The sequence below is a fragment of the Xenopus tropicalis genome, chromosome 6, assembly GCF_000004195.4.
Source record: "Xenopus tropicalis strain Nigerian chromosome 6, UCB_Xtro_10.0, whole genome shotgun sequence".
Taxonomy (NCBI): Eukaryota; Metazoa; Chordata; class Amphibia; order Anura; family Pipidae; genus Xenopus; species Xenopus tropicalis.
Window position 1 is genome coordinate 127,081,489 of NC_030682.2, and position 26,321 is coordinate 127,107,809.

Here is a 26,321-nt window from a genome sequence, read left to right on the forward strand (position 1 = left end):
TGTTTTTATGGCAATTAGAATGTGAGTTGTGAGGCAGACATCTGGGAGAAGGAAGGTGGCAATAGATAAGTGGCAGGGGTCTGGGGGCTGGCTGGGGGCTGGCAGGGGCTGGGGGCTAGCAGGGCTCTGTGCCCCTTATCTGGAGCTGGAGACTTGTCAGTGGAGACATAACACAAATTGCATGAGGCACAGGCTGATTACATTATCAAGATGGGCCAAATAGGATGGATGATGGGACAGGGATATAGGGAAACTGGGGGATGGGTAGGGAGGCTGTTGGCAAGGATTTCAGCCCAACCAAAAATAACTGGATTTACTTACTACTGAGACTTACAGGGTAAAACCTTTTGGGAAATGCCATGGGGAGCAATGCATAAACAAATGAGTAAAATAAAATAAACCCTTCTGCAGTATTGTATTAGCAGCTCAAATATGACTCTTTAACCCTTTGTTGCCAGCGTTGATCAGCAACACAGCAGCACATGGCATTTAGGGAATAAATGTGACTACATACATACAAACCTATTTACCTACATACATACATACTTACCTACCTACATACATACAAACCTACTTACCTACATACATACATACATGCCTACCTACCTACATACATACCTACCTACCTACCTACCTACCTACATACCTATCTACCTACATACAATCGCACAACATCGTAATGTTAATGTTAAAGTGTCTCCACAATGCTCAAATAGGGGCTCACAAGGTGGTCCTTAGAAGGAGGGTTATTTGCGAATACTAATTACACATTAATTATCCAGTTAATTACAGCAATATATTTACAAAACCGAGATAAGCATTGGCAGGCAAGAGCAAGGGGGAAGCCTCCACATGTTGATAAATTAGATGGGATTCTGGGAGTTGTAGTTCATCAACACCTGGAGGGCGGCCAGTTGCCCGTCCCTTGGCACAATAACTAAAACAACCCCATAAATATGAAAAGAAATCCTCTTTATAGCTTGTCAGAAAGCAGATGCCCAGGAATATGTAGCGCCTTGGTGTTTAATTAGGATTATTAATTATTCAGGCTAATTATTGACAGTGATGTTGCTTTGCATTAAATATACAGGGGGTAATGGATTAGTCTCTCTGCGCACATCCTGGCCCATCAAATAAACACCGGCTCCTTCCCTCCATGCAAACCCAGAGCTGTGCTGCCCGGGCCACTCTATGTATATCATATATACACGTAGATGATATAGATAGATAGATAGATAGATAGATAGATAGATAGATAGATAGATAGATAGATAGATAGATAGATGATTGATTGATTGATAGATGATTGATAGATAGATAGATAGATAGATAGATAGATAGATAGATAGATGATAGATAGATAGATAGATGATAGATAGATAGATAGATAGATAGATAGATAGATAGATAGATAGATAATTGATAGATAGATAGATAGATAGATAGATGATAGATAGATAGATAGATAGATAGATAGATAGATGATAGATAGATAGATAGATGATAGATAGATAGATAGATAGATGATAGATAGATAGATAGATAGATAGATAGATAGATAGATAGATGATAGATAGATAGATAGATAGATAGATAGATAGATAGATAATTGATAGATAGATAGATAGATGATAGATAGATAGATAGATAGATAGATAGATAGATGATAGATAGATAGATAGATAGATAGATAGATAGATAGATAGATAGATAGATGATAGATAGATAGATAGATAGATAGATAGATGATTGATTGATAGATGATTGATAGATAGATGATAGAAAGATAGATAGATAGATAGATAGATAGATAGATGATAGATAGATAGATAGATAGATAGATAGATAGATAGATGATAGATAGATAGATAGATGATAGATAGATAGATAGACAGATAGATAGATAGATAGATAGATAGATAATTGATAGATAGATAAATAGATGATAGATAGATAGATGATAGATAGATATAGAGATAGATATATAGATAGATAGATTAGATATACATAGGTGCTATATAGATAGATAGCTAAAAAATAGATTAATAGATTAAGATAAAACAAATTATAAAGGATAATGCTACATAGATAAATAATAGACAGATAGAAGGAGACTAATAAATATGTCATATAAAGGGATAAAAAATACATAGAAGAAAACACAACTAGAGACAGAGAAAGAAAGATATTTCATGACATGCTGACAGAAAACTAATATATAAAGTTATATATATCTAGCAATTGAATATAGAAAATATACAGCACTCGGTCATTATATACACATTATGGAGTTAGCACTAAATATACATATATATCCATTAGGACCTATATTTATACAATTTCTTTTACATTGGGTATATAGATGATGAGTGTGTGATTGTATGTACATTCATAGATGGCTAGACAAGAGGTTAAAAAACATGAGAACACCCAGACAGGCTGATATGTACCAATGACGAGCTGCCTGGTACTGCCAGCCTACAGGTAACTGAATTGCGAACGCTGACAGGGATTAAGCAAATGTCGCCTTTTATGTACAAGAGGAATACAATCCTTCTGCCAAACGGGCTGATTAGAAGTAATAATGTGGGCGAGTCTGGGGGATAGAGTGCAAATGATCAGAGGGCTGGAGGGGGGCTGTTAGTGCCAGGAGAGAAGAAGAGAACAATAATGTTCCACTGAGAAGGTTCCGCGCTGCGCAAGGCGAACCGCACATGCGGAAGAGCGATCTACCCATTACTCCCCGATACTATTACGTTGTTACATATATGCACCATATATACAAGCACCCAGGATCCACAAACACTTACACATCTCCCATTCATTCAGGTTACTGTGCTCACCCACAGCATTGTGACTTCGCTACAGTGTAATATGTATGAGGCCGGGGCAATTCAAGCCTTGACATGTACAGACAATGCAGAACATGGAGAGGACCCGCATATGTATCGCAGCAGGTAGGTCAGCCAAAATGTATGTGTCCCTATCCTTGTACAGAACCTATTTATTCATATCCTGACTGTGGTGCAGGAACTAGTGACCAACTGACCAGGAATTCACACACAGGCTGGGGTGCTGGAATGCACTGCGCTTACTGAGATGTACTTACTATCTGGGGCACCCACTAACAATCCACATGTCAGAAACCAGTTATTCGTATGCAGTAGTGCTGGAATGCTCTGCAGTTAGATGCCACCTATTGCATTCTGGAACATGATCTAAGGTACCCACTGGCCAGGAATACACATGTCAGAACCCAGTTATTCTTATGTAGAGGTGCTGGAATGCTCTGCAGTTAGATGCCACCTATTGCATACTGGGACATGATCTAAGGTACCCACTGGCCAGGAATACACATGTCAGAACCCAGTTATTCTTATGTAGAGGTACTGGAATGCTAAGAAGCCACCTACCTATGGGATATAGTGTATTAAACACAACTAAATCGTTATTCACACTGAGCTTCAGTGCAATTGCTGGGGCAGCAGAGTGTTACCGCAGCGCAGTTTTGCCCCTGTGGACACAATCATTTTGCCCCTGGCACTCAGCTATCACTCGCTTCCTGTCTGGCTCCGCACGGAGTTTTCTACATCCAAATCCAATAAATTGCTTTTCCCCTCGCCCCAGGGGCCAGTCACTAGAGTACTGTACCGTGGTCTAATGTGAGAATTCCAACATATGACCATCTCCCCGCGTCAGTGCTGCATTTCTAATTCTTATCTTAATTATACTCATAATTACTACAAACAGATGTCTCTGGATATTCTGGCGACCTTTCCTTTCTGCGCGAAGATTCTCAGCGTCAGACTTGATCGCAGCCCAATGTCTGCCTTCACTGCAGCTCCAATTCCCTCTGCCACAACAATCCCACATTCCTTCTCATTCCCAATAACCGTACAACCGAAATCGGCCGAATTTTGCCACTATTTTGGTTAGAACATATATTTGCACTTTCTATGCACCAACTAATATATATGCATACCTGAAGATAATGTTACAAAATAAATATTAATATAACCGATACATTCATCATAATCATGAGCAGCATATAAAGACAGATATATGGCTATCTCTCTCTCTCTCTCTCTCTCTCTCTCTATATATATAGCAGATATATAGATATCTATATATCTATCTATCTATCTATCTATCTATCTATCTATCTATCTATCTATCTATCTATCTATCTATATATATAGAGATATATACTAAGGTGTTTAGGATAATTGCCTTCTTCAAATCAAACTAGACCTATATACAATCATAAAAACCCTTACTAGCCAGAAGCCTAATTTTGTGGCCTCTTCTCTAGCCCGGTCCTGGGTATATAATATGCGCTGACAAGCAGGTGAAAGCCCATCTCCTGTACTGTACAAATGACGACCTGCTAAAGAGACTTCCAGATAAAGCTCTTTCTATGTATCACTTACAATTAGGCACATTTAATTTCGATCATGTTGCCTTTAATTCAGTGATCTCCAAACAGCACCTGAGGACCTAACATGCATACAGAAAACAGCCCGCTCCTTCACAGATTCCAACAAATTAAAAATAAATATGTTTATTATTTTGGGGAGGGGAAAGATGTTCGTCTTCAAATGTATATTTGAAACCTACACATCCAACAGAGATTTCATATTTGTTTCTTTTCAAAATATTTCTAATACATAAATGATGATGTTCTTCTAACCAGCAAAATCTGAGTGAGCCAATCGATATTTAAATAACCCAGACAAATTCAATGTTACAATCTTAGAAACGTTTAAAGGTTTTGTTTCCTGATATCTTTCTTTGATACAGAGTTTGTCACAATGGCGGCCACAACATAAAGCTAGGCAATTGCCAATAATATCTATATATCTGTCTATCATCTATCTATCTATAACAAATACATATTTAGCAATCATAAATCATGAAAAATGAATATGTTGAAACACTTTGCCCAATCATTTGGCAATCAAACAGTTAAAGCAAGCGTGAGAACCAGCCAAGGAATAAGAACACCTCTATATCCTGGCAGATAAGGGCCCTGAGACCCAGCATATGACAAGTTCCCACAGAACAATGACAAGCCTTTTATTTCAATTAAAAATTGAAGGACCAAACAAGCTGTTTATAATGTGCCCTTTTCAATTACCCCAGTGCTTCCATGTGGATGTGGCAAGTGTTTTTCCAAGATAAAGTCCACAATGGTGACTGTCCATTTTGGAGTTGCAGATATTTGCACAATGGGTGTCAGCTGGTCGGGGTGACCTGAAGGATAAGGTGGCTTCCTCCCAGTGCAGATCCTTATGTGTTTGACAGCTGAGCTGTCACTGGGAGCTATCTATTGGGCTCCCCTAGACTAGATCTAATGCCCAGTGGGACTGCAGGTGGAGCAGTTTCTTCAGACTTGAAATTATAGTTATCCCTAATTATTTTCCTGCTCTGCAATTTCTCCCTACAAACCCCCTTCACCAGTTTAATCTACAGCCTTGGAATATGTTTAATAGGCGCATATACTTTGTTATAAACACTATACAGTTGTTAAGCATTTGGCACCAGGTTACATCTCCTCTCTACAGCAAGGGCCCTGCTCATGTATGTTTAAAGAACCTCTTATTTGACCATCACTGAGAAATAATTGCTGCCTTGAGCATTCAGATTATAGAATAGGCACTCTCTTCTGGCATTGATTCTCTTGCACATTTTTTTTGTCCTTCTTTTTCAATGTTTAAGTGCTTAAAGAACTGGTGCAAGATCCAGTGTATTGATCACAGCAATGCATTAACTTATAAAGCACTCATCGCAATGTGCTGTATATCTGGTCACATATATCTGGCATTAGTAAACTGACCCCCTAATGCAGCAGCCAAATATAGACACATAGCACCAGCTGGGACCCAAGGAAGGTTACTTAGCAAAATAAGCAAATGCATTGGGCAACCGAAATTGTTGTTATTATCATTAGCCCAGAAATAATAATAATGTTATTATTGTTATTATTTTAGTTTTCCCTGCTAGGTGCAATGTAATATGGTGGGGGAGCTGGAGGAAACTGCTCGGTCAGGCTGTGCTTCCTAAGGAAATCTGCTCTCCCAGCAAGGAAACTGTGTGTGTCACTGGGCGACTCAGCAGGAAGCAGAAAGCACATTATCAGCCACCCAGACTAGTCTCCTGCTTATCTCTGGCAAAGCTCAGATCTGTTAGAAAACAAGAGCAGATGCCCTGTCATTTCCATGATAGGATTAGAGGCTCCAAAAAATCGAAACAATTTTTTTTTCTCTTCCCCTGCCACCCCAGGCAGACTATAGCCCCCCATCCTCCACTCAAGGAACAGCTTGTTTAGACAGAGGCCAAATAAATACAAGGTGTCACATATCTCGCACACTTTGGGCTCTAGTGCAATGTCACATTGTTAAATAAACACAAAATAAACATTTTCTGACATTTCTCAGCCCGTGAGTAAATAAAATAACAGAGCTTCATTGGGCGATAGAAAAGGCATTTCCGATCGGAATTTATTTCATATGAATTTGACCTTTTTTATTACATTTTTTAACATTTATTAACATTTTCAATTGTCTTTGGTTTGTTGGTTTTAACTTTATATGAGTGACCCTCAAAAGAGGCAGTAAATCCCCACTCGGTAAAGACAGTATCGCTGTCTGCGTTTGTGCAGAAATACAGACACAGTTATTGGATTTACTGAGATAAAACAAATGGAGGAAAGTTTCTGCTCACTGGGAAATATTCTGCTCTGCTCTGTAGGTATCTGTGTAGCGCTGATTTGCACCGACAGTTTGTCTTTGTAACTACGAACCAGTAGCGCACAGATGCAGCGTGTAGGGCTGACTGGGTGCCCAGCGCTACGGGCTGGCATATTGGGCACCCTGGCATAATCTCATGTCCTGCTACTTCTTCAGCATCAACAACAACAACAACACAAAAATAAGTCGTGCAGTTCTCACTATTACACAACCACTACAGTGCAACCATTTTGAAAGCAGCAACCGCAGGAGCTCGCAATCTATTGCCTGCAGACGACTCTACTGCCCATAAATCGCAGAAAATCTCGAATGGAGAGAAAACACATGGTGATTTATAACTGCCCCCCCCCCCAAACAAAACAGCCACTTTATACTTTGCTTCTCAAAATATGAATCCTACATTAGCTAAAACATTACAGAAAATAACATTTTGCAGAGACTGGAAGGTGGAAAAGCATATATACTATCACAAATGCAGCCACTGCGACAATGTGCTCGTTTTTATTGCATTTGAAACACTTGTTATGGCTCTTGAGCTGCTTTCCTCCTTATGGTAGCCAAGTAGGATGGTTGTGAGCAAACTTAGTCAACTCAAAGGCAAGTCAAATCCATTTCAAAGTGGGGTTCCTTACTGGTCCTCCAGCTGCTGCCACCCCAACCCCCCCCCCCACCCAATACCTTCCAACAGCTGGAGGAGCTTTGGCTGGACCCCCCCATTGCGCTTCACCTGAGCAAGAGGCAAGGGATGAAGGTACTTACACTGGAAGGTGCTTGAGATTCCCACCATTCGCCACAGGCTTGTAGCTGCAAAATATACAAAGTTCCTGTCCTCTGAGAAGCGACTCTGCAGCAAGACGCAGGGAGGAGAAGTAGGAGGGCAAGTTTGGATAAAAAAACAAATTCCCAAAGTGCTTGGAGAAGAGGAGGAATGCAGGGAAGTCCAGATGATCCACGTCCAGAGAAGTCCAAACTAAGTGAGCAACTCCAGCTGCCCCACAGCTCATAGAAAGGAGTAGGGGGGAGGCAGGCAGAGAAAACCCACCCAGTCTCCAAGCTGAGCTGTAACTGTGCCAGCACCCTGACAGGATCCTGGTGTTGCAGACAGGAGCAGGCTGGGTGTTGGGTGGGTGTGTGGGGGGGTGTCAGGAGTCAGGGCTGGTGGTGGTCTGCAGAGAGGCGACACATCGCTTTGAAGCAGAGTGTGGGGCTGTCATGGAGGAGGACGGAGCCTGATGCGATCTGTGCTGAGTTCCACCATAAGGCTGCGATCTCTTTGCTTCTCCCCCCCTTTCCTCCTCCTCTCGCTGCTTTCCCCTCCCCTCTCTCTCTCTCTCCTTCTGTTTATTTCTCTTTGCCCTGCTGCAGTCGCTCTCTGTCTCCCTCAGTAGCCGAGCAGCTCTCTGGCAGCAGACAGGCCGGCTCAGCTGCCCAGGTGCGGGGTGGGAGGGGCTACCGGCGGTGGGAGGGGCTGCCGGCGGTGGGAGGTGATGGAGGTACCAGACATCTGTGTCGTGAGGAGGTCAGGGGGGGTCAAGTCCTGGGAACAATGGGAGGCTCTTGGGCACCTTGCCCGCTGCTTTCTACTCTGCTCTCACTTATTTGGTGCCTCCGATGCGCTGGGCAAGTAACGTGGCTGTGGCTAAGCTGCCTGCCCTGCAGTAACCCAAGCACTTTCCCCGCCATCTGCTCTCACAGCCCCGGTGCTGCTCTGCCTCCAGCCTCCCTCTCTCGCCTAATCCCCTTCTGTCAGATGCTTTCTTTACTGTGTTTGTTTTTCCATTAGATAATGGCCACAGAGGAACAAAGATCTCCCCTTTGCTAGCCACCTAGGGCTACCTGCCCACTGCATGGGTGCCAGCTGTCACTGGGGTGAGTGGTCTCAACATGGATTTCAGTGTCTGTCCCAATAATTTGTTATCTCTATTTCCTTGTTTTCTATGAACAAACTGAATCAAACATGGCTAGATATGCTGAGCCTTGTGTCTTGAGGTATTGGGGGCCACAGGGGCTTCTGGGTCTTATCACTGGCAGATATGCTGAACATGAATAATTCAGATTCACATTACATGCAACATATAAACCAATGCAGCCTGCATCAGAATAGGTTAACAACCAGCCCCATAACAGTGGCTACTAATGTAAACTTGCTTTCTGCTAGGGGTGTTGACTTCTAAACTGAGCTTCTCAGCAGCAGCCCAGATCACACGGAGCATGTGCAGTGCCACTGACACACAAAGGGTGGCCTAGCAAGATCCAAGATAGGGATCTTTGTTTGTTAGGGTGTATTTTTTGACTGCATTTATATTTCTGCCATCTCTCCACATTAAAAATGTTTTTGGAACGTAGCTTTCAAAAGAAGTGCACCTTGGATGCAATTGTGTCTCAACCATTTCTCTTTGTAGATTGTAAGCTCTTTTGAGCAGGGCACTCTTCACCTCTTGTATCGGTTATTGGTTATTGTACAGTGCTGCGGAATATGTTGGCGCTTTATAAATAAATGTTAATAATAATATATTATATGCATATTTGGCACCTATGTGTTTGAAGCCTTAGCTACATGGGTGTTGAACACTGTACCAGCAAGATCCCATATTCATTTTGGGCATGTAACGGGTGCTACGAGTTTTCACGGCCTGGTGTGGGATCCATGTTCTACTTTGCCAGTATCTCTGATGTAAATACTGGCCACCTATATAGCTATATATATATTTGTTATATGTAGCTTTATATAAATGGGGTGTGTAGGAATGCATTACAAATACTAAGTGCATGTAGAAACGTTTCAAATAAAAAAGGTCAAACAACCTGAAATGTATGGTATAAAACAGCACAGAACATATAGACTACCCCCAATAACAATTGCTCAATAGCAGTTGTACTAATTCTGGATTCTTCCCATTAATTCACTTTACCTTTTAGCCTGACATTTCCTGAGCTCTGTATTTAAGCTACATTCGTCTCCGTTGCACACTGGGCGATTAACCCCTTTCTGTTAGAGGCATCATCTGTTCCTTAGTGCTTTTCGCTTATGCGCACATCTGAACAGAACAATGGCTATGTATAGCACTCGGAGGGCTGCCTAATACACTTCTCCTTATAGATCCAGTTGGTATGTACAAAAGAACAGCAGTCATTTCCCTCATCTCCAGATTGCTCTTGTTAAATCACATTACGCACTTTGGCATCAGCCTATCTTTAAATATATATAAGTATAATCTAATTTAAAGGGGATATATAAACAAAAATAAAATGTTGCAGAATGAAAGAAAATATAATTCTAAATAACTTTTCCCATATACATTCATTACAAATATTCAGTGTTTTTAAATGTAATTACTATTTATATACGGACTGGTCTGTTCATTGCTATTCTCTGTACAGGGGATTCCGACTTTTGAAACTGTGTAGCAGGAGCCAACTGATTACCAGATCTGTTATGGCTGGAGAACAGCTGACATCTGCTACATTGTCTCAGGAGTCTGAACCAAAAGTGCAGAATGGGTCAGAAAAATACTTGAAATATTTAAGATAGTTTTTTTTATTTCCATTGGACCTAGAAGGGCAGTGGACTAATAGCCTCATGGAGGGCAGGACCCTAATACCTAAGTAGTAGAGGCCCCATTATTTCTAAAGGCAACCTTGACTAATCTTATGTAGGTTGTAAAAGTAACATATATACTGGAGGAGGTCTGTCTGCCTCTACAGTGTGTGCTTTAAGAACTGTGTTTCAGGTAGACTGGGATTCAAGTTAGACCCTGGCATTTTAAGTACACAAAGGCCCAAACAGCCCCACCAACCCATTAAATAGTGACTGTCTATGGCATCTTACAGCAGCCCCTCTGGCATTTGCCAGAACCCACAGATTGCCAGCCCAGGGCTGCTGTGTTTCCATAGATTACTCTGGGAAGCTGTGACATGGAGAGGAGCATTTTGACTGCAAGTCTTTCCCAGCTGATGACAGTGGCAGTCAAAACACCCCATGTGGCATAGCAGCTCCCCACCCATATAAATAAATACAAATATTTTTTGCCTGCATACAGGCTTCCATTGAAGAAGACACAAGGAGCTACTAGTACCAGCTACTTGTTACAGCTACTAAATGCCAGACAATATCCTGCCATAGACAATACTATAAGTATTGCCTCTGCTAAAACACACAAGACAATTATCAAAAGATGATCAGCATTGTCATAGCCATAACAAGTAGCTGCTACTAGAAGCTCTGTGTGTCTTCACCTTTATACCGTCAGTTTCGTTAGGCACCCTGCAATAGTTCTAAACACTAGTGATGAGTGAATCTGTTCCACTTTGCTTCGCCAAAAATGTTGTGCGTCAAAAAAAAAATTTTTCAATTTTTGAACTTGCCAAATTTTTCTTTGGCAAATTTTTTCATCCATTTCGCAAAAAAATATGCCAATGCTGAAACGTGAAAATTCGCTGCAAATCCTTGCCTGGCGAAACATTTTTCCCATCACTACTAATCACTAATCTAGGACCCCCGGCTGGCACTCACTATTCATCGGCCCAGTGTAATACAGAGAGTACCAATGCTTCTTCCCAAATATCTGTCTGTGGTTTCCTAACAAATTGGCACCTACAGTGAATTGGGGTTTTTACAGTATAGCTATACAGCCATAATTATGCCTACATAACATGTTTCAGGCTAAACATACCAAGTGAGAATTTAAATACCAGCAAGCTGGCATTAAGTAGGAATTTAAAATATTATGTAATACATATTGGGCATAGCTGGCAAGTACTAGGATCTTTCTGCACTGTGTACACATTGATGGTATGCACTGTTTGGCTATATACCAGGTTAACTAAAATTAGACAAGCTATGTACAGTATATATTGTAGCTGCCAGCATACAACGGTATATATATATATATGGATATAATAACATCAATTTAAATAAAAGAAAGTACTTGAGAAGATTAGCATGGCCCTTTAGAGATTCCCCTGGGATAAAGACATAATAAAAACCCTAAAAATACTCAGACTGATAAATGGCATGTAATTCTTTGTAAGTTTGCACATTTCATGAAGCCTGAATTCATTAGAGCAATCTATCATTTCTGTCCCTGAGAACTGACTGCGGCTTCTCCTTGTGAAACTCCCCCAGAATCCTTCAGGAAAGGCACATAGGCCGCATAGTTTTAAAGACAGGAGGAGTAAATGAATCTTCACCCCCAAGGATGGCTCAGAGATAAATGTAAGATATACACACTTGTGCTAATGAAACAAATCATACACATTCCGCACATGCTTATCAATAGATAAACACTCAACCTTTTATCTTTACAAAGAAGGGAAGGAAAGACAGAGTTCAGTTGGTGATACTCCTGCAGTTTGGAAATGACAATAGCAAGGCCACATAAGAAGTTCTGCTAGAACATTTAAAATGCTATTTCTTTAATTCAAGACTATAGACATATCAGACCAAAGGAGAAATTAAAAAACATGTTAACAATTATGTCTTTAGTCCCAGGTTTCTGTTTTGTGCCATCTGGAAAGGGGATGTCCAGCTGCATGACCATGTGTGGGATAAGGCTCTCCAGTGGAATTTACTTCTCCCACACACCCAGCCTGTCCAAGAGCTCTTTGGATCCTTTTGTATGTGGTTCTGGTCTACATAAATACAGATTTAATAGATATCAGCTTGTTATAAAATTTTAAAAGGTAAGAAAATTACTGGGAGTGGAACAAAGTTGTTAGGCACCTCCTATTGGATTTAATAGCTTGCCTCCAATAGGGGGCAGTGTTCTGCATCTTTATAAATTGCAGCGACCAGGGGTATTTTATAGCAGGGCAGACAGCCACTGTATTACCCCATCTTGCCACCAATGCTCTGTACCAGGTTGGACTTGGCATATGTGTAGACGTGAACTTTTCTAAAGACTTCAGTTCTACATGTTCCCATGTCTGACCAGGTGAGGATTCCTGTGAAGATGTGAGACAAAAGCCTCCTCTGCTGCCATAAACTACCCCAGGCCACTGGTTTAGTGACAGCCAGGGGTATGACGCCAGGGTTTAAGATTAAATCCACTGGTTCACAAACAAATTCATTAAGGCTAACTTCACACCAAGTGGAAACCTAAAAGCAGAATTTTAGGTGTTTTTTTTAGCCTGAATGTGCACCAGTAGTGACTGCAGTTTCATAGAAGTATAAAGGGGGCAGTACAAGTGATTTATGGTGTTTCTCCCTTGATGTAAACCACCTGGTGTGAGATTATCCGATTGGAATAATAATATTTGTATGTAGTCTTCTGTCTGCATTTGCATTGTCTGCTGTTGCTAAGGATATTATAGGTGCAGGTTAGGGCTACCCAGGCTACTATAGCTGAGCATATAGTCAAAAGGTCAGCTTGTCTGGTCCATTTTTTCACCCACATGAACAACAGACCAATCCAACAATCCACCCTTTGGTTAATGATTTCATCATGCAAGATGCCTGTGTCAGCCATGAACAGCATTGGATTTTGCATCAGGGAACAGTGCCTGTCAGATATTAGTGGTATGTATCAGGGGTATGTACTTTGCCATCAAGTTTTAGCTGGAAGAGAAATCTTATGAAAATAACTTATACACAGCTTCTCATAGCAATTGTGGGAGGAGGAGAATGCAGTTTTCCGAATTTACAGTCCTTCTGTATATTGGACTCCTCCTTATCTGTAAACCCAAGACACAGGTAAAACAAGGGGTGAGCTTCTTTATAAAGAAACTGTTTAAACATTCTCTTTGAGTTACAGGGGGTTGGATTGGTTAAAAGTAAACACAATGAGCTATGTTTTAGGATAAAATAGAATAGAAGTATAGACAGACTACATTTTCAGACCAAAACCTGTTTATTTTGTTCATGTTGGACAAAGGTGTATATTGCCCATTTAATGGAATGTCAGTCAATCTTTCTACTTCCTAATGAAAAAAATAAGAGATTCGTGAATAAAGTACATTTCTTTTGTAGCAGGTTATTCTCAAAATTCCATATGTTTATCATCTCCCGATTTTGCCTAAAATTGGTATTTTTAGTCATTGTTCTGATCATAATCCTTCTCTGCTCTCAAAGACCTTCAAGCTCCCTGATAGGCTCTAGGAAACCAGCATGGGGTTCCCTCTGATGTCCCTGGCAACATGGCCCGCTGGATATGGCCAAGTAACGGGAGGAGCAGGCAAAGCAGCAATAGAAACAACCCTCTCAGTTTATTCAAAGCCTGTCCACAGATATATCATACATTCATACACTGCCCCATAACAGAAATTCAGCAGCACAATTGAATAGTTTATTAAATTAATCATGAAATGAGCTCCCTGAATATAAGCAAACAGAGGGTAGAATGCAAAAACCCATGCGAAAGCCACTGAACAAAAACCTACTAATATGCAAATGGGAATAAGTAAGTCTCTTTGTAATGAAAAAGATAATAAATATGCAAATGGATATGGAGTCGGTGGAACAGCAAACACACAGTGTGATGCACAGATGATGAAAAGCAAATTCTTCACAGATAACAATGTACAAAAGCAGCACCGCAAGCTCTGTGGCTGAAAGAATGGAGAAAACACACTCCCCCAATCACACCGTGCTGCTATGGGTTCTGCAAAAATGAAAAATGGGTAGAAAGTGCTACATCTTGAGGGACAGCGATCCTGGGTCCTGTTCTATTCAATAAAAATGCAGTAGGCAAGAGACTTTTTATTTTACATTTAATGAGACAATAAACTAATGTATTTAGGACCCAGAATTCCAAATGCAGACAGCAAGCTGAACGGCAATTCAATGGCAACAGAACATAAGCACATAGCAAAACTGGAGCTGGGGGCATCTCATGAAGTCTATTTTGCCCGATGTTCAGTTCTATGCATAGAAGGACACAGACTTGTATGCTCAATGCTGAGATGAACTATGGGGAAGCTGCTGATAATGAATAGGGTAAAGAAGAAAAACCCAAATAGAAATAATAATCAAGTGGGAAATACATTATCTCAAACAATGGTTTTTGGACTTTCCCAGATCAAACTTATCCACAGCTGCCTTTTTAGACCCATTTGTACAGGATCCCCCTTATTTTATCATAAGTAGTGATGAGCGAATCTGTCCCGTCTCGCTTCGCAATAAAATTTGCATAACAAGAAGAAAATTCCTGAAACGGCGGAAAATCTGTGAAATGCATTTGCCGTGTTTTTTTTTGTCTCCTGCATTTTTTTTTGTTGCCGTGCCTGATTTTGATGCCACCTCGCCCGATTTTGCCCAATTTAACATGAGCGTGACTTTTTTGGTGTGCAAAAAAAAATAATTTTGCATGGAAATTTTTCCACAACAAATTTTCACGGAAGTTTCGCTAAACAATTTGCCAATGGTGAAATGCAGAAATTCGCTGCAAATCCATGCCTGGCGAAAACATTTACTCATCACTAATCATAAGGTTACAAATATAGTAACACATTGCATTGTCAGCCGTTCCATTAATATATAGAATCAGGGATCCCAAGCCTTTTTTCCTGTGAGTCACTATCAAATGTAAAAAGAGTTGGGGAGCAACACAAGCATGAAAAAGGCCTATAACTGGCTATTTGGTACCCCTTTTTGGATTGGATTGACAAGCTACATAAGGCTCTGTATGGCAGTACACCTGGTTTTTATGCAACCAAACTTGCTCTCAAGTCAGGAATTCAAAAATAAGCACCTGGTTTGAGGCCACTGGGAGCAACATCCAAGGGGTTGGTGAGCAACATGTTGCTTGTGAGTCACTGATATAAAACATCATATCATTGTTCACTAGGGATAAGTGAACTTTTTCAGCCAAAACTGTTTTACGGTGAAGTTTGTTGTTTGGCCAGCAGCAAACTTATTTGCAAATGCACACTAGAATTTATTCATGCAGTTGGTTTCCCAGCAGACATCAGTAACTATTTTTGGGTTCGGCCAAACCCTGAATCCTTTATAAAAGGTTTGGCAAAATACAGAACCAAATCCAAATCTGAATTTGCATTTGCATTAGGCTACAGAATGGATAAATAGAAGCGTGTGCCTAAACATTTTTTTACTTTTGTGTTCACGTGACCAAAAATCACATGATTTTAAGGATTCGGATTTGGTTTGGCCAGGAACTTGGATTAAGCCGAATCCAAATCCTAACGAAAATAAAGGCTGAATCTTGGCCAAATCCTGGATTTGGTGCATCCCTATCAGTAACATGCCCACTACAGAGCATAGTTAATTGAAAATTTAAAGGGGTTTTATTCAATCTCATTTGGAGAATTTCTGACCTGAGCATCTCTGAGAATGAGTATCCACTATATAAGGTACAATATTGATGAACAAGTTGCTGCCATGTTCAGAAGAAATCGGACACATGGGACCTTTTTTTCTATGAATTGTGAAGTTGTGAGCCTCTGAAAAATGGCTTAACTGAAATTTAATTCTGTGGTTTGGTTTGAAATTTTTCTCAAACTTTTACATGGAATGAAATGCCCCGAGTTTGTTAATTACTAATGTTAACCCTGAGTCCCCCCAGCCAAGGATCTGAATCCTCTCTAGGGCAGCCCCCCTGACAATTTGGGAAACACTGGTCTAAAATAATTGTTAGGTAAGAAATACATTTATATAAATAAGAAATGAAAATAACTATTGTCAGAAATCCAGAAATTGGCTTACATGGCATTTCTCTGATATTTGGATGCCTAGACCTTGTGCAGATTTTCTCATATACATAATTCATAATTATCCTTTATATTTATGGCACCAATCAATTCCACAGCACTTTTACAGGGAGGGTATACATCATTCATATTCCAAATTAATACTCATTTCAGTGGGCGGAGCCTGTTTATTGAGAACATCTGGACAGCCAGACAGAATGAGTAATCGGCAAAAGGCACCTAAACCAACTGCAGGGGAAGCTGGACAAGAAGCAGATAAGGCATCAGGATAATAGAACACAGGGCTTTCATGATATGGACGGCTGAGAAAAAGCAGAGATGGGAAGGAACAAACCCTGCATAGAAAAAGGGTCAAATTCAAGGCTGGTATCTGGTAATAAAGCATCCACTAAATGTATAGAAGTACGCAAAGAACATGTCTCTTTGAACCACACTTGTAACACAATCTTTTAATATTATGTATCTGTTTGGAATTGGGATAGCTTCCTTAATAGACATCCCCAAACTGTGGGGCTGGGCCACCCTGGGGGGCCCATAGTAGTCTGCAGGGTGCAGAAGAGAAGAGTGAAATTCTGAGCAAACACATATATTGCTATTTATGGAGCTCTACAACACTGGCTGATACCTTAATACAGTGATCCCCAACCAGTGGCTCAGGGACAACATGTTGTTCCCCAACCCCTTGGATGTTGCTCTCAGTGCCCCCAAACCAGGGAGTTATTTTTGAATTCCTGACTTGGGGGCAAGTTTTGGTTGAATAAAAACAAGATTTCCTACCAAATAAAGCCCCTGTAAGCTGATAGTGTGCATAGAGGCGCCTAATAGCCAATCTTAGCCCTTATTTGGCTCCTCCATGAACTGTTATGGTGCTTGTGTTGCTCTCCAAGTCTTTTTACATTTGACTGTGGCTCATGAGTAAGAATGGTTGGGGACCCCTGCCTTAATATTTTCATATATATGTAATACAGTTAGATTATGAGGTTCCTGACTAATTTTCAGGCCACAAAGTAGGGGCATGTAAAGGGTCTGCTTTGAAGAGGCCCTTAGAAGAATACAAATTCCACAGTTACAGTTACAATTAGCTTTAGGTTAAAGGGGATGTTCACTTTGATGTAGTGAGTGCTATTTTTGCGACAATTTGCAATTGGTCTTTAATTTTTTTTATTATTGTTTTATTATTGTTTTTGAATTATCCAGTTTGGAATTTCAGGAGCTATCTGGTTGACAGGGAGACATTTAATCTAGCAGCCAGGCAGTGTTTAAGAAGAGAGACAGGAATATGAATAAAGGAGGGCCTAAATAGAGAGCTAAGTAATAAAAGGCAAATACAGGTATGGGATCCCTTATCTGGATACCCGTTATCCAGAAAGCTCCGAATTACAGAAAGCCTGTCTCCCATAGACTCCATTTTTATCAAATAATTCAGAATTTTAAAACTGATTTCCTTTTTCTCTGTAATAATAAAACAGTACCTTGCAACTGATCCCAATTTAGATATAAATAACCCTTGTTAGATGCAAAACAATCCTATTGGGTTTAACTAATGTTTTATTGATTTTTTAGTAGAGTTAAGGTATGGAGATCCAAATTACGGAAAGATCCCTTATCCGGAATACCCTTGGTCCCCAGCATTCTGGATAAAGGATCCTATACCTGTATTTAAAAAACTGTAAGAAATGAAAAATAAAGACCAGTTGAAGAATTGATAAGAATAGGCTATTCTATAAAATTCTAAACGTTAGCTTGAAGGTGAACCACCCATTAACTCACACCCTTAGACCAATGGCATGTGGGTCGTATTCACCACCCGGATTTTCCAGTGGGTACTAGCAGTGACCAACAGATTCTATTCAGATCCATTTGAATAAACTCAGATTTTGTGTATCACAGGTATAGAACCCATTATCCAGAATGCTCGGGACCAAGGGTATTCTGGATAAGTGGTCTTTCCATAATTTGGATCTCCATACCTCACGTCTACTAAAAAATCAATAAAATGTTAATTAAACCCAACAAGATTGTTTTGTATCCAATAAGGATTATGTATATCTTAGTTGGGATCAATTACAAGGTTCTGTTTATTTACTACAGAGAAAAAGGAAATCAGTTTTAAAATTCTGAATTATTTGATTAAAAAGGAGTCTATGGGAGACAGGCTTTCTGTAATTCGGAGCTTTCTGGATAACGGGTTTCCAGATAAGGGACCCATACCTGTATAAGCATTAATATAAATCGATATATGATAGAACCAATTTAATGATGAATGACTGAAATTGGTAATGGGCTAAAAAAAGGTTAGGAAAAAGGGAACAAAACCACCAACAAAAACATGAGAAATATAATATAACTGGATGAAATAATCTGTAGGCATAGGCAAAAGGTGAATGAGATTCTGGGAAGCCCTATGTGCCACAGAAGTAACCATTACCATCTCAATGGTTAATACATTATTAGTTGCTCAAAAACCGCTGCTGCACATCTGACTTAACACCCACACATTCCTTAATGCTGCTGAAAGATAACATTTATTTGGGGGGCGAACCAAATCTTCAGAAAACAAATGTATCATTATTGAGCACAACAATGGCACAGTAGCAGTGCTTTGTGACCTTCAGTGAGTTGCCGCAGCACCTTATTGCTCAAGCAGCAGAAAATTACATTTTAGGGAGGAGACTTTTGTACCTTACCGGCGCTGTATTGTAATTTACTGTTGGTTATTATTATTGTTTATAGTGACTGTAATATATTTTGCAGACAGGGGAAATGAGATTTTGCATAAAACGTATCCAATCCATGATTATCTTAGGTATTTTTTATGGCCTTGTTATAGCAAAACTTGCATGTGCTGGGAAAGTGAATCCCCGGAGTGAATTTCAGAGCACAAAAGCCCCTCTGAACCTTATCCCAGGAAGCGTTAAGGCATTACAGAGGTGTATTGCTGTTCAGGGTGAGTTAAAAGGCAGTTAGGAAGGTCATTTTGGCAGACAGGGATTTGCTATGGGCTTTCAAGTTAAGAGAGGTCCCATTGGTCAGAAAATACTCAGCTACAGATGACTTATTATTATAGAGTGTATAAATTGTTTAGTATTTTGTTGTATTTATGTTAAGGTAGGCCGATGGCAAAGCCAACAAATGATCCCGCCAATCCTATGAAACAGCTAAAGGTTGTTCATGTCTGACTCTGACCAATCATTTGCTTCCACTGATTTCTGCATTGCTTTGGGTCCATTCTGACATAACTGTGGCCTTGTTGGTAATGCAAGTTGACTACATTGAGTTGAATAGCCAATTACTTTCTGGTTGGCTTCTGTACTCCCCAAAATGTTTGCCTCTTTAAGCATTATAAGGAACTTGATCATGGAGATCAGTACATTGCATTTACACATGGAACTTTTTTTTTCATGATGTACTTTTTACTTCTAAATTACACTGTTTACTACAAATAATTTATTCTACCATTTAAAATTTTATTCTTGAACCAACAAATTTAGCTGTAATATTGGTGTGTAGGCGCCATCTCAGTGCATTGTGCCTGAGTCTGAGCTTTCAGAAGGAGCCAGTGCTACACATTAAAACTGCTTTCAGGTAACCTATTGTTTTGTCTATTCCCATGTAACTGGAGGAGTCCCAAGCTGGACTTGGATTTCTTACTATTGAGTGCTATTCTGATACCTACTGGGAGCTGCTATCTTGCTGCCTTCCCATTGTTCTGCTGATTGGCTGCTGGGAGGGGGGGGTATCGCTCCAACTTGCAGCTCAGCAGTAAAGTGTGACTGAAGTTTATCAGAGTACCTGTGAGCATTCACTCATGGGACAGGGGCACAAATGAGTAATTAGGAGCAATACAGCCTTCTAAACTCTTCGGGATTTATTTGGAAGCCCAGAGCAACTTGACATCCCTTGAAAAGGCAAATACACACACCCCATAATGGATTCTGAATAGTTCAGAGAAGTCTATCTATGCTATTTCAATAAGTTGATAAAAAAGACTGTGAATGCAAAAAAAAAACAATCTATGCCATACATTTTATGAAACATATAGAAAAGCTGAAATAGTTTTGTTTAACTGTAGCCAAAATAAACCAATGATCCATTAAAAGCAGTTTTATGAGCCAAGATAGGAGGTATTTAATAACCACCAAATACTTCCAAATAAGTTGTAGCCATGGTTTCCAGTTCTGTTAATATTTTGCCCAGTGAATGAAATATAGATGATAGTTCACAATACTCTTCTAATTCTCCATAGAAATTGAAAGTGGTTCCCCGCTGTCTTTGAACCAAAGTGAAGTGCTGATATTTATTCTGAGCATATTACAAGATAGTAAATGTAAAATAAATTGTAAATAAATAAAATATATACCAGCATACACTAAACACAAAGGTAATGAGAGTTCCTGACAGTCAGGAAAGTGTTGTTTAAAAGGAAATAAGATCAAAATATTGGGAATCCTTCTGGATTTCCCAGTCCGACCTTTAATAAATCTATTCCTTACCAAAAGGCAGTACAGGTATGGGACCTGTTATTCAGAATGCTTGGGACCTGGGATTTTCTGGATAAGGGGTCATTGCATATTTTGGATCTCTATACATTAAGTCATTTAAACATCAATTAAACCCTATGGGACTGTGTTGCCTCTAATAAGGATTAATAATATCTTAGCTGGGATCAAGTACATGGTATTGTTTTATAACAACAGAGAATAAGGAAATAATTGTTAGGGCTCTGGCACACGGGGAGATTAGTCGCCCGCGGCAAAACTCCCTGTTCGCGGGCGACTAATCTCCCCGAGTTGCCTACCCCTGCCATCCCACCGGCGAACATGTAAGTCACCGGCGGGATGGCAGACGCGGCAGGGCGATTTCAGGAAATCGCCGAAAAAGACTCGTGAGTCTTGCCAGAGCCCTTAGGGTGAAGACACACAGAGCTACTAGTAGCAGCTACTTGTTACAGCTACAGAAATAGACAATGCTGATCATTTACTGATAACTGTCTCTACATGTGTTTTAGCAGAGGCAATTCTCAGTATTGTCTATGGCAGGGTATTTTCTGGCATTTTGTAACCATAACAAGTAGCTGCTACTAAGTAGCTCCATGTGTCTTTACCCTTAAAAACTAAAACCCTTTGCTTAAAATGGGGTCTGTGGGAGATGGCCTTTCCAAAATTCAGAGCTTTCTGGATAAAGGGTCCCCAGATAACAGATGCCATACCTGTTCCAGAGAAGCCTTTGTAGCATAAAGACTGCTGAGAGACTCCTGCACAGTGTGTTACATGGTTCTCAGTCTACAATGGTCAGGTTCATTCTCACTGAAGAGATCAGATAACTGAGTGACTGATAATTGAAAATAGACACACCATGCCCAGTGTGTTAGTTCAACACATCAAGTTTAACACTATTTTATCTCTAATGCTGTGGCCTATGCCAATACTGTGGGTGTGAAAGATTTTTCAAACTCTGTTAAATAAAGGATCCATATTAGAATCTTAATGTCTTCTTTTCTGTACCATAGACACACAGCTCATTATGTGAATGTTTAACACAATACATTTTATTAAAGAAACTTAACCCAGCCTTTTCATTTCTTTACCTCTTCTTAATATTGCCCAATTACAAAAGTGATATGATTTTCTTAAAATTAAGCATTGTAAAACGCTTTTTTATTTCAAGTAATTGTAAACTGTATAGAATAGAAAAAAAAATCCAGCTTTTTCATTTCTTTAGTACATGCTTATAATTGTGCAATTACACAATTTATATGATTCTCATAAAATGTAGCTATACTGTAGTTTGAGTTTCTTTTATTTGCTTCCATTAACTTTGGGTGCAGCGGAGTTTGTATAATGCAGCCCTGACATATCCCACATTCATGGTAAAGTGCTGCACAATTTATTGCCATTGGATTGAATTATTATCCTTTATAACCAAAGTGCCAACATATTATGCTTTTCTAAAGGGTATAAAACTGATTGCTTGCTAACTCCAAAATCTATAAGAATAATGTAGGCCGCAAAATACAGTACCAATGCAGGGCACGCGATGGTATAAAAGTCAATTTTTTATGTCTTGGAGTAATATTTGGGTGCATAAAAACAAACTTCCATACCTATAAATTAGCTCTGTTTGCTTCAGACTGTATATTAACAACTGAAATAAAAATGTATGATTAGAGACAGTAGCAAAAAAGTCAGTCTTTTTATACCTCTTGAAATAAAAGCAGCCATCAGAAACACACATTAACTTTTGTTTCTGATCACTGTGTCCCTTTAGATAGGCTTTGTAAAGTCAGTACAGCATAGTCATTTGACTTAAGTCGGTAAAGGTAATGAAACAGGGGGGAGTTGTCTAACATAACTCTTAAATTACAACAGTGATGTTCCCCATAACAACCAATCAGCAATTATATTGTGTGCTTAATTCAGTGCTGCTTGTGTTTGTATTGGTACCTATGTCTGCCCTCCTCATTGTGCTTCTGCATCTATACGAAGGGCCCTAAATTGACACATTTCATCTGCTCTTAAGCCCAAGTTGGTATCTGTTTCTTTGCTGCACCTTCTAAAACCTTATTCATATTGGTTCTTGGTTGGAGTAGATCATTGCCTGACTCGCTCCCTCACCTCTGCCTGGATATTTAATTATACCTTTCCTGCAATTCCTCCAAGTTCAACATTGCAGCCTGCTTCCAGCAGTCCTGCTTTTCTGGCTTCCCAAGTGAGTTGAGTTCCATGAAATGCTGCTGCAGTAAGACTGGGGCTACAGAATTGTGATGGTAAGCACGAGTGCCTGCAAAGGGTTTCCTGCCTTGCCACAGGGGCTAAATTAACAGTAGATGGTCTCCTGACAGCATCCTTACAGTTTGCTTGGGCCTAACATGGACACATCTAGGGCCTATCATTTCACTTCTTTATTAAAAGAAAAAGACTGGGGAACCAGGAGACTTGACTGCTGCATCTGTTGCAGACCCTCCAACATATCATGGCCCATCTGGACACTTTTCAACTAAAAACTTAGGCCAGCATACAGTTAGGGTGCCCCGATTTGTGGTATCTGGACACACTTTATCTAGAATCCTAGCCCATCATACAGCTGGGTTACTCAGATTTGAGGTATCTGGACACTCTTCACCTTATATATTAGGCCATCATACAGCTGGGGTGCCCATATTTGGGACCTTCTTTTAGTGACATTAAATCATCTGAATCCAGCACCTCAGTGGTTACACTCTCATGGAATCTTTTGTTTTAACAATCTGAATGATGGGAAGCAACTAAAATGATTATATATTATAGTTTGTTGTGGACAAAGCTGGGCTAGTCAGCAGTTTAAGATCTATTTGTAGATCAACACTTTATACCTTTTAGGTACCCCTGACATATAGGTACTTTAACTTCTCACTATAGGCTGTGCCTATAGGAAAATATGTTGTTTTTTGTCAACTTATTTGTTCTGTTTTCAAAATATTGTCATTACTTTTTTCTCCTCTCATTTCGGTCTATTTATAAAAAAAAATGTCAATGAAACATTTCCCATTCTTCCACTCTGGGTCGACCTGTATTTTGTAAGGGAAACTAAACAGTTTGTTTTTTGCAAAATTTGTAAAAATAAACAGTAAGCTATTACTGCTCATCAAATATAATAAAATGGTTTACGAGTAATGGCATTTCAGGATTTTTTTGCAGGGATTACTGTTCAAGTTGAAACACCCTTCCCATCTGTCCTATTTAAAAGTATGGGGAACTCTGTGTCTGTGGCAGAAGCTGCTAATGATAGGGGTACCTGTCCCTGAGAGCGCCATGCCAGTCTATATGCCAGGTGACCCACAGGCCTTAGTTTGGGGTTAATTGTACCAAACAATACACTCTATCTTTCACTTTCTCCACATGTAATTACCCTTCGCTAATGTAATTAGCATTTGCATTGTTTTAGAACATTTCAGAATGCTCTTCCTTTTGCCCCCATGAATGATATTACTGGGTGATTTATTTTAATGTCTAAGCAATTGATTTAAACTCACATACAATAAATGTAAGCCTTCTGCCCGTGTTGACTAAAGGTCACTTGTCTATTTCTTATTCCCTTTGGGCATACGGCCCTTTAACATATGGCATGAAGCATCCCACAGCCAATTAAATATGATTTTGACACAGGACTTAACCTCCCAAAGGCTTTCATTGCTAATGTTATTGGGTTTTCTTTCATTTTACACAAAATATGAAATATTGTCTAAAATATGGAAATGACATTAAATGCAAAGTGCATGGCTTATATAATTAAATGCACGCCAGTATTAGATGGTTGGTGTAGGATAAATGATACCCATTATAGATTATAATTGTAGCTAGCAACTGTGCCAGTGAGCACTGCTAAGGTATGTATTTGTAGCTACATTTGCAGATATAGTGATTTTTTTTGTTATTGTGGCATTAGCATCATTCATTTGCCCAGCAAAGAGTAAATAACAGATCTCAATTTGGATCAGACCTTGATTTGTTTGCTGATGCACTTCAAATATAATATCATCTTTTCTCCACGATATACTGCTATTTGTGTCTGTTTGATTGTACATTTTCTAGAACCAGTCATTGTCGTTGCTTGGTTATATGTCTCAAAGAGCAACGGCAGAATTTGAAGCTCAACCAAACATTACATGATCAATACTCGGAAAATACAAGGTTCACAGACTGACTCCATATGTTTAAGACAGGTTTAGAACCTTCTAAATAATAGATACACATTTCTTATTGTCCGGTTGTTATTGATCTTTCTCAGAGAGATACAGGGGACCACTGCTATTTTTCTGCAACAAGTTATTTTAAGCTTAAGGGTACATTTTTGGTTGGTAAAATTGCTAAACTAGTAAAGTCTACATTTGATTGACTAAAGCCGTTCTTTTCCAGATTGATTTAAAACGATGTAATGAATAGTGATGGGCGAAATGTTTTGCCAGGCATGGATTCGCAGCGAATTTCCGCGTTTCGCCATTGGCCTATTGTTTCACGAAACGGATGAAAAAATTTGCCGCAGAAAAATTCGCTGCACGTCAAAAAAATTGTCGCCAGTGTAAAAAAACAATAGTCGTGGGTGTCAAAAGAATAGCCGCGCAACGAAATAATAGCCACAGGTGAAAAAATGATAGCCGTGCGACAAAATAATAGCCACGCGACAAAATAATAGCCGTGGGCGACAAAATATTAGCCGCGCAACAAAATAATAGCCACGGGCAACAAAAGAATAGCCGCGGGCGACAATTTTTTTTGCCGCACAACATTTTCTCAGTTTCGCAAATTTTTCGCCGTTTCGCAGATCAGATTGGCTTATCACTAGTAATGAAACTTTATAAATGAGAATTAGAATAAAAATATGGATTGTGTTGACGTTCGCCTTAGATTTTGAATTTTTGTTGTTTTTTGGCCTGAAGACAAAGAATCTGGATTCAGAACAGGAGTTTGTGCCCAAATTTTTTGAAATATGCAATATTTTGAAAATGTTCATCAACAATGTTAATTAGATGTTTCATTAAATACACTTGCAATTATTTCGAATTAACATATCTTATAAAGTTGCCGAGATGGCAGCAAATTCCATGTTTACATTTAAAATATCATACCATAAGACGCATTAACATAATTAGATCTTATTAATTTAGTGTATTTGTAAGTTAAAATATGTCTAATAATTTGAATCATCATAGTCTTGTTTGCTATTGGTCCTGTATTAGGAATAATTCTATCGTTGAAACTATTGTTTAGTTTCAAAAAGAACTGAGATGAATTGTCCAACATATTATATATATTTGGGCAATTACTTCTTATAAAGTGGTGAGCGAATCTTTCCCATTTCCCTTTGGCGAAAAATTTGCGAACTATTTTGACGCGACTGCGCCTTTTTTAATGTGACTGTGCCTTTTTTGAC

The 26,321-nt window shown here is 39.4% G+C and overlaps 1 protein-coding gene across 1 annotated transcript in view; it reads right to left on the reverse strand.

Annotated features, from left to right (window-relative positions):
• The window catches only part of runx1t1 (RUNX1 translocation partner 1), a 100,151-nt gene extending 91,992 nt beyond the window's left edge, over positions 1-8,159 (reverse strand). The window contains exon 1 of the mRNA XM_002934415.5: positions 7,509-8,159. Within this exon, the coding sequence (XP_002934461.1) occupies positions 7,509-7,536 (28 nt within the window). The 5' untranslated portion in view covers positions 7,537-8,159. The remainder of the gene's footprint in view (positions 1-7,508) is intronic.
• Positions 8,160-26,321: the final 18,162 nt, after the last annotated feature.